General features: G+C 45.4%; 1 protein-coding gene across 2 annotated transcripts; it reads right to left on the reverse strand.

Annotated features, from left to right (window-relative positions):
- Nucleotides 1-611: 611 nt before the first annotated feature.
- ZNF774 (zinc finger protein 774) lies at nucleotides 612-8,625 on the reverse strand. Of its 2 annotated transcripts, XM_055556049.1 has the most exons (5): nucleotides 8,489-8,625; nucleotides 7,742-7,868; nucleotides 6,202-6,324; nucleotides 3,081-3,187; nucleotides 612-2,002 (listed from the first exon to the last, which is right to left on the reverse strand). In XM_055556049.1, exons 3-5 carry the CDS (start codon nucleotides 6,306-6,308, stop codon nucleotides 762-764), a joined length of 1,455 nt encoding a protein of 484 aa, XP_055412024.1. In that variant the 5' UTR covers nucleotides 6,309-6,324; nucleotides 7,742-7,868; nucleotides 8,489-8,625; the 3' UTR covers nucleotides 612-761. The 2 variants fall into 2 exon arrangements, with proteins under 2 accessions (XP_055412024.1, XP_055412027.1); XM_055556052.1 differs by lacking the exon at nucleotides 7,742-7,868 and having other exon boundaries at nucleotides 8,489-8,621.
- Nucleotides 8,626-9,478: the final 853 nt, after the last annotated feature.

A 9,478-nucleotide genomic window follows, 5' to 3' on the forward strand; every position in this document is an offset into this window, starting at 1 on the left:
ACCCATAATGAGTCATTTAGGGCTTCCCTAGTGGCTCAGTGGTAAAGAATCTGCCGGCAATGCAAGCAATCTGGTTTGGATCCCTGGGTCAAGAAGATCCCCTGGAGGAGGAAATGGCAACCCACTCCAGTATTCTTGCCTGGAGAATCCCATGGACAGAGGAGCCTGGTGGCCTACAGTCCCATGGAGTCGAAAAGAGTTGGACAGGACCAAAGGGACTTAGCACACACGCAATGATAAAATGACTACATTTATCTCACTTCTCTTTTAGTAACCAGGCATCAACCATGAAACTCACATTTCTCTATAAGTCAGTCAAAAACACTGAAGGAATGCCTTTTGTGTTTAGAACACTGGACCCTCTAGGTTTATCCTGGCCATGAAAAAACAGAAAAAGAGAAAAGATTAAGGCCTGACATGAGCTACAAATGCTCAGCTTTTCTCTATTTGGAGCACTTTGAGATAATAGCTGTGGGACTTCCCTGGTGGTCCAGTGGTTGAAACTCCAGGTCGGGAAGATCTTCTGGAGAAGGAAATGGCAGTCCACTCCAGTATTCTTGCCTGGAAAATCCAATGGACAGAAGAGCTGGCGGGCTGCAGTCCCTGGAGTTGCAAAGAGTTGGACATGACTGAGCGACTGAGCATGCACACAGGGAATTAAGGTTCCACATGCCTTGCAGCGCAGCCAAGACAAAAACAGAAACAAAGCTAACAGCGATGGAAATTTGGAAGGGAGGAAAAGAAGCATTTAAGACTATTTCCTACATCAGGTGAGTGTTCTGATGGCACAAAAGGTGTGCTTTCTGCCGGAAGCTCTTGTCGCATTCACTGCAGTGAAAGGGTTTCTCTCCTGTGTGCGTTCTCTGGTGTGTGAGGAAATGGGAACGCTGATTGAAGGTTTTGCCACACTCAGGGCAGCGATAGGGTCTGTCTCCCAAGTGGATCCGCTGGTGGGTGATGAAGTGGGAGCTCTGGTTGAAGCTCTTGCCGCACTCACCACATTTATAGGGTCTTTCTCCGGTGTGGATCCGCTGGTGCTTGACCAAGGCAGAGCTGTCGGCAAAGCCCTTCCCACAGCCGTCGCACTTAAAAGGCCTCTCGCCCGTGTGTGTCCTCTGGTGCGTGACCAGGTGCGAGCTCTGACTGAAACTCTTGTGGCAGTAAGGACAGCTGAAGGGCCTTTCTCCCGAGTGAGTGCTCATGTGGGCCACAAAATGAGAGCTATCTCGGAAGCCCTTCCCGCACTCGGGGCACTTGAAGGGCCGCTCTCCCGTGTGGGTTCGCTGGTGCTTAATCAGATCCGAGCTCTGGCTGAAACTCCCCCCGCAATCGCGACACCCGTAGGGCTTCACTCCCGTGTGGGTCCTCTGGTGGGTGATGAAATTGGAGCTGCGACTGAAGCTCTTGTGACACTGGAGGCACATGTAGGGCTTCTCCCCTGTGTGGGTTCTTTGGTGCACTGTGAGGTGTGGTTTCCGTGCAAAAGTCTTCCCACACTCGGGGCACTGGTGGGGTCTCTCGCCCGTGTGGGTTCTCTGATGTTTGATGAGGGTCGAGCTGTCGCTGAATTTCTTCTCACACCTGTGGCACTGGTAGGGTTTCTCTCCTGTGTGTGTTCTGCGGTGGGTGACGAGGTCTGAACTCTGTTTGAAGCCTTTCCCGCACTCCATGCACTTATAGGGCCTCTCGCCAGTATGGGTTCTTCGGTGCCTTATGAGATAGGAGCTCTGGTTAAAGCTTTTCCCACATTCCGCACACACCAGCTTCTTTCCTATATATCCTTCCAGGAGCTTGTTTAATTCCTTCTCCTGTGAAAAGGGCCCCTGCTGACCCTCTCCCAGGAGGGTTCCATGCTGCCCTTCTAACTCAAGACCCCTCTCCCAGTTTCCTCCCCAACTAGGAGGAGGAGAAATATCTTTATTGGCCCCTTCTAAGGATGTTCCACATGGTTCTGCCGTTTCGGAAACGTCCTGATCGAATTGTACCACCTGATTCTTAAATTCTGAAAAGTTAACAGAGTAACACAGGATGAAGTTATTACTTATCAGGAAAGGTCATCAGAAAGCAGCAAGAAAGAGTAAAATTAGTATTTTTGCTACAGACCACATTTAATCTGACTACTCTCATTCTGATTCCTGAAGAGTATATCCCTGGCGGCTCAGTGGTAAAGAATCCACCTGTCAATTCAGGAGATTCGGGATCAATCCCTGGGTCAGGAAGATCCCCTAGAGGAGGATATGGCAACCCACTCCAGTTTTCTTGCCTAGAGTATTCCATGTACATAGAAGCCTGGCAGGCTACAGACTATGGGGTTGCAAAAGAGTCAGACATGACTTAGCGACTAAACATCAATCAGGAAAGATCAGCAGAAAGCAGCAAGAAGATTAAAATTAGTGTTTTTGCAACAGATGACATTTAGTCTGACTACTCTCATTTTGATTCCTGAAGAGTTCACTGAAGATCACTGAGCTTCCCATTCATGACATAAGGAATTCCCAAGCCCTTTTTATTTTAAGATGGTCCAATGAACCTTGAGGTGACCTTGATATCAAGAGTAAAACACATATTGTCAGAACTGGGCAACTTTTTTCAATGATGTTAGAGTCTAGACAAAAGTGAAATGTTTAATTTAAATGAAGACCTTATTTGGTCAATGACGGATGGTCCAGAAGTCAAAGTTAAACTTCTAATAGCGAGAACAAAGTCTAGGGGAGGATTTCCCTGCTGGCTCAGTGGTGAAGAATTTGCCTGCCAATGCAGGGGATGCAGGTTCAATCCCTGGTCAGGGAAGATCCCACAGTCTGCAGGACAACTAAGCCTGTGAACCACAACTACTGAGCCCACGAGCTCTAAAGCCTACACATTGTAATAAGAGAAGCCACTGCAATGAGAAGCCCATGCACCGCAAGTAGAGTAACCCCTGCTCGCCACAACCAGAGAAAGCCCACATGAAGCAATGAAGACCCAACACAGCCAAAGATAAATAATTTTTAAAAAAAAGTCTAGGGCAGCATTCTAAATTCCTTAACTAAACAAGGGCTGAAATGTTAGACTTCCACACACCAGGTAACACATCTCACCTGTGTGACTTTCCCTCAGGATCTTCCTTGCCTCAAAATTTTGCAGTGGTAGGACCCATGCCTCTTCTTTCTGCTCCAGCTGGGAGGTTACACTTGGTTTCGAAATCCTATAAGGAAGGTGAACACAGGATGTTAATTTCAGCCATCATATAAGGCTTGAGAAAATGCAAACCCCTCTTCTTCCCCAGGTACAGGAGACCACCCCAGGAAATTCTCATGTATGTTCGGTGGTCCAGTGGTTACAAATCTACCTGCCAATACAGGGGACACAGATTAGATCCCTGGTCTGTTTGGGGAACATTCCACATGCTGCGGGACAACTAAGCCAGTGCACCAGAACTACCGATCCCTGGCTCCAGAGCCTGTGCTCTGCAGTGAGGAGCCACTGTAATGAGGAAACTGTGCACTGAACTAGAGGAGCCTGTGTGCAGCAACAGAGACCCAGTGCAGCCAAAAATAAATAAATGAAAATGAAAAGGGCAGCCATGATGTCGTGATAAAACAGGGTGATCTCCCCAAGAGACTGAGAAAAAGCTCTTTGCTTCCCATTAAAAAAAAATCAGACTTGGGTGATAGAAACTCTAGAATAAGCACAATAACTCATCCCTCAAGGCACAAGGCTAAACTCATATGGAGAGATAACTTTATCAAAACAAAGCCGCCATGACCTCACCCTTAGAAAGAATCAAGGAAGTTAACTATAATGTTTGGTTTTTAAATTTTCCCAGAAGGGCAGCAGTCAATATAACCATGAGAAAAAGACAAACACTTGTAGAGAAAAAAAAGGGACAAAGGACATGAATGGGCAATTCACAAAAGAAAATAAAGCAGCCTATAAATATGTGAAAAACTTTTAACTCATCATTAGCCAAAGAAATTCAAATTAAAACAATGACACACAGGGAATACAGTATAAAGGTAAAGAGGTGTAAACTCAAGAGTGTTATTGTCTGAATTTGAATCCTAACTATGTCTCTGACTAGATGTGTGACCTCAGGAAAGTTACTTAAACTCCTTGTGTCTCTGTGTCTTCATCTATAAACTAGGGATAATGATAAAACCCACCTTAGGGCTTCCCTGGTGCCTCAGTGGTAAAGAATCCGACTGCCAATGCAGGAGGCATGGGTTTGAACCCCTGGTCTGGGAGGATCCCACATGCCATGGAACTACTATGTCTCTAAAGTCACTAATACAGGGAACACAGGTTCAATTCCTGGTTTGGGGGTTAGATCTCACATGCTGAGGGGCAACTAAGCCCACAACTACTGAGCCTGTACTCTAGGGCCCGGGAGTACTCTAGGGTCCACGTGCCATGATTACTGAAGCCCGAGAGCCCAAGAGCTCGTGCTCTGCAACGAGAGAAGCCACTGCAACAAGAAGCCCTTGCACGGCAACTAGAAAATAGTCTGTGCAGCAACAAAGACCCAGCACAGCCAAAAATAAATAAATAAATTTAATTAAAAAGACCTACCTTACAGAGTTGTCATGAGGATTAAATGATTAAGTCCTCAATAAATGTTCGCTATCACTATTATTTTACCTACACTCTTAGATTACAATACCCCCCATGATAGATAAAATATGAAGAAATATACACTTGATATAATGCTAACAGGAATAAATAAATTGATTCAGTCTTTTTGGAAGACATTTGGCAAAAATACCAAATATCTTAGAAATGTATCTATTCTCAAACCCAGAAATTTCTAGAGAGTCTAAAGAAGTGAACAAAAGTAAACAAACAAGGACACTGTGCAAAAAATATACATATTAGCTAACTGTTAACTAATTATTTCAATAAACAAGACTTTAAAAAAGACAATAAGTTAAGACAGCCTCATCACAATACTGGTGAAAATTTAAAATGACCCAAATAGCTCCCAACAAAGAAATAATTTCATTTGATTGAGCCATCCAAAATTGCCAGTTTATAGGTTAAAAATAGTCCAAAAACAGTCACATGTATGGTTCAATTTAATGTAATTACTGTATTCCATACAATAAAATACTAAGTAGTTACTTTAAGTAATGTACAGATATTATTGTTAAAATATATTCACAGTACATTGTGTATGAAAGTAAGATATACCACTGAATATTCAGTATGATCCCAATCATTTTTATTTTCTTTTTTTTTTAATTGTATATATGCTTAGGAAAATGGCTGGAAGAGTCATAACTCTTCATAGATGACTTTTGTTTTCATTTTGCTTATCTTTTCCTTTAGTGAATATATATTACTTGTGTAATAGATATGAAGTAAAGCAGAAAGAACCCGGGTTTGATCCCTAGGTTGGGAAGATCCCCTGGAGAAGGAAATGGCAACCCACTCCAATATCTTGCCTGGAGAATCCTATGGATGGAGGAACCTGGTAGCTTACAGACCCTGGGGTAGCAAAGAGTGGGACACAACTGATCGATTTCACTTTCACTTTCAAAGCAGAAAGGAGGAGAGACATCCCAGAAAGAAGGTGATCCAGTGTTTAAGAATCTGTGCTTCCACCACAAAGGACATGAGTTCGATTCCTGGTTAAGGATTTAAGATCCTGTGTGCCTCATGGTACAGCCCCAAAAAAGGCAGAATTCCCATGGTATTTTAGAAAGAGCACTGGAGGGGTCAGTTTGTTTGTTTAAGTGATGGGAAAAAAACTCTGGGGAGAGCACCTTCCCTTTTCCACAAAGACCTGGGTTGGGCTCACTTTTGCCACTTAACTTTCAGTCTCAGGGTCCTCAGCTGGAAAAGGGGAATGAAAATACATATATCAAAGGGTTATGGTAAGATATCAATCAGAAAAATATCAAAGAAATCTGAAAACCACTAAGTGCCATAAAAATAGAAGTCATTCTTTTTCTGCCAGCGAGGTGACAATTACTCTCACAGAGAGCTGGAGCTCTAAGAGACCAACATCCCCAGAGACCACTTAGATCTGGGCCCTCTCAAAGTGACTAAGATAAAGGGACTTCCCTGGTGGTCCTATGGTTAGGACTCCAAGATTCATTGCCTGGGGGCATGGGTTCAATCGCTGGTCAGGGAACTAAAATCCCACAGGCCACTCAGCACAACCAAAAAATTTAAAAATTATATTAATAAAGCTAAGATGAAGGAAAATTGCATCCTTACCCTTTGAGAGCCCATTCTTGTATCTGTGCTGGGTGGTATCCCTGAAGAGGACTCTCTAAACAGTGTCCAGGTAACCCACTTGTCCCTGAAGTCCCCAGCCACATCATTGAGGGTCATCAGTTCCTAAAGCAAGAGATCTCAGTATGCATCAAGAGTTCTCTAGACATTCTCACCATTATCTCAAAACCAAAAGACAGCCACCACTACACCCAAACAAAAACCCCCTCAACCAGAACAGCTCTGAGGTAAATGCTGAAAAAAGTCCGTAAAGTCAAAGCTATGGTTTTTCCATTAGTCACATATGAATGTGAGAGTTGGACCATAAGGGGGCTGAGTGCTGAAGAAATGATTATTTCAAATTATGGTGCTGGAGAAGACTCTTGAGAGTCCTTTGGACAGCAAGGAGATCAGACCAGTCAATCCCAAAGGAAATCAACCCTGAATATTCACTGGTAGGACTGATGTTGAAGCTAAAGCTCCAATATTTTGACCACCTGATGCAAAGAGCCGACTCATTGGAAAAGAGTCTGATGCTGGGAAAGATTGAAGGCAGGAGGAGAAGGGGCCAGCAGAGCATGATATGGTTAGATAGCGTCAACAACTCAATGGACATGAATCTGAGCAAATTCAGAGAGATACTGGAGGTCAGGGAAGCCTGGCACGCTACGGTCCATGGGGTTGCAAAGAGTTGGACACGACCTAGAGACTGAACAACAACAATAACAAATGCTGTCAACAATAGAAGGGATGCTTTTCTTTTCTGTTTTTACATAATCATTCCTGTGGCCAAATTTCTCATCACAAAGTGAGGACTGGGCCTCCAAACACATCTGTAGAACCCTCACTCTTTTGAAGACATGACTGTTTTGAGGAAGAAATTGTCCACAATGGACAAGAAAAACAGAGGGGAGTGTGTAGGTATAACTTGATTTCTGGAAAGCACTGGATTCTCTCCAACGACATTTTCCTCAGCTAGGAGATTTCGGACTTAATTAGACTTAGATTAGTTATGAGAAAGGCTGACTTTTCTTGTCTTGTAGATTTAGTGTCAATTTCAAGAGCTAAACTGGGCAGAAGTCCAAAGGGAACTGTCCTAGGTATCATTCTATTTCAAGGTTTAATGCAGTCAGAAGTGGGACTCAAAAGACATGGATTGAAAAAAACAACATGGATAAACTGTAAAATTAAGTGAAATTTAATGGGGATAAGCATAAAACAAAATATTTGGGGGATGAAAACAATCATTAAGACATTAATAAAACCAACATCAGTATCATGAAGAAATTACCTGTGGGGAGAGGGTCAGGTTACTGGATGAATCATTAAGTCATTCAGTAATCAATATGCTGTAAGGCAGTAGGAGTCACAAAAATATATATAAGATAATGTTGGGGTTTTTGTTCATTTTTCCACTTAAAGAGTTTCCAATAGAAACAAATACAAGTTAGCAAGCTGAATCTGCTACAAAGAATTCTGCGTTTCAGTGGAGTATGGACTAGACTGGGGTGAGGAAGTTTGACTCTTTCATCTTTTGTCTTACCTGTCGCAGCACCTGGTACTACTAGAACACACAAACACTTTTCCTGGGAACACTGATGCATTTACAGACATTGCTACTGGCCACTTAGAATGTACTGGGAATACATGTCATCTCTCTGGTTTAAAACCTTAATAAAAAAAAATGTCATTAGGATGCGAACACTGTCATGAGCCTGAGCAAACAGTTTATTTCTACATCCATTACAGACCCACAGCAAGGCCCCTCTGCAAGAGACACGGGATGGAGAACTCTTAGGGTTAGATAAACGCTGTTTCCCACCCAGTGTGTTGCCCCCTGTACAGGTGACCTCAGGTGACCTCAAAGGCCCTAGAGCCTGTGGTGCTGTGACTAAGTGCCACTGTGAGAAGCACTAGTTGGTTCACTGGGTTTATTAATAGGAACATGACCGTATGGCTAGGACCGAGACCCATTCTCCTCCCTCGCGGTGCTGCAGGCCCTAATCCGGGTGCAGCGATCAGTGAGTCGCAAAGCTAAACTGAAACCAGAAGACTATCACCGAGGAGCAAAAAAAAAGAAAGAAAGAAAAAAAGACTAAGAGGATGAGCTATCCCGACGCCGGCAGAGAAAAGTGCAGCCACCTCTCCCACTCCTCAGCAAGACCCGTGGGCTCTGAAAAGCGAGCGCAGGAACCCGGCAGGGACAACCTCGGGGCGCTGGGCGAGCCCCATCCACGCCCCTCAGCAGCTCCGAAGCTGCAGCCGCCGTCTCCTTCCCCGGATCACTCACCGCCCCCGGGCCCACCCCGGATGGAACACCGAGCGAGGGTCCTCCACCGCCGAGAAGCAGCCGGCCCGCTACGCCGTGGCGGTTCTGCCCAGAACCCGACCGGGATTCGTGACAGGGCTGTGGGGACACAGGTGGGACGCCCGGCAAGGCAGCCAGCAGCCGGAAAACACCGCCCCCGTCCTCTGGCCATTGGCCTCTCAGCTTTTAGGCCGAGAAGTCTTCCCCGTCCATAGGCTGAGAGAGATTTCAATCACCGCGGAGCCTTTTGGGAAATGTAGTTCTGAGCGAGACCTCAAAGGATTGGGAGTCCCGGAAAGCCGGGTTCCCAGCGGTGACAAGTATACTAAACCCAGTTCCCGAGCTACCTGGTCGCTAGGACCGCCTCTTCGGAGCTGAGAAGGGGATCCAAGGACTATAATCAGAGAGGGATCTGAAGATGCGAACCTCCGGGCCTCACCTGACTGGCGCAGAGCAGCCCGGTACCAAACACGGCATCTCCCGCGCTCTGCCACCTAGCCTTCCAGAGAGAGGAGCAGCTCGGCGCTACGACCTTGGGGTGCAGCCTCCTCTGCCGGGTCCCCGCCCTAACCCGGGGCGGCCAGAGCCTGAATGGTGTGTCCCGTCGCCAAGTTCCGGGCCAACTCAGACTGGACATAACAGACCCCAGTCAGGAGCCGTTAAGTAGAAAACAGACTTTCTGCTTTCCTCTATTAGCAGCACAATTCTAAGGCGAATCTCCTTTCCGTTATAGCCAGAGGAAGCCTGCGACAGCGTCAAGTATTCTAGGAAATGTGGTATTGGGTTCCAAACGGTGGAGATTCCTGGATCTTATCTGAGAACCAGTGTTCACTTGGGGGCCAGTGTAGAGGGTGTGTGGGGGAGGCGGGGACTACCTAAAAAATAATGAAAGCCTTTCCTTACAATGAAAAGGTATGCCTATCTACTCTGTTGTTTCACTGCAATTTTAAGAAAAGAAAGTACATCGGCAGA

The sequence above is a fragment of the Bubalus kerabau genome, chromosome 19 (genome assembly GCF_029407905.1).
Source record: "Bubalus kerabau isolate K-KA32 ecotype Philippines breed swamp buffalo chromosome 19, PCC_UOA_SB_1v2, whole genome shotgun sequence".
Lineage (NCBI taxonomy): Eukaryota > Metazoa > Chordata > Mammalia > Artiodactyla > Bovidae > Bubalus > Bubalus kerabau.

Bases quoted from the DNA above. Each gene is read 5' to 3' on its own strand.
- ZNF774 (XM_055556049.1), bottom strand. From the start codon at position 6,308: ATGATGTGGCTGGGGACTTCAGGGACAAGTGGGTTACCTGGACACTGT. The intron at 3,188-6,201 runs GTAAGGATGCAA...CCTTCCTTATAG, and splicing joins CAAGAATGGGCTCTCAAAGG to GATTTCGAAACCAAGTGTAA. The intron at 2,003-3,080 runs GTGAGATGTGTT...TTAACTTTTCAG, and splicing joins CCTGAGGGAAAGTCACACAG to AATTTAAGAATCAGGTGGTA.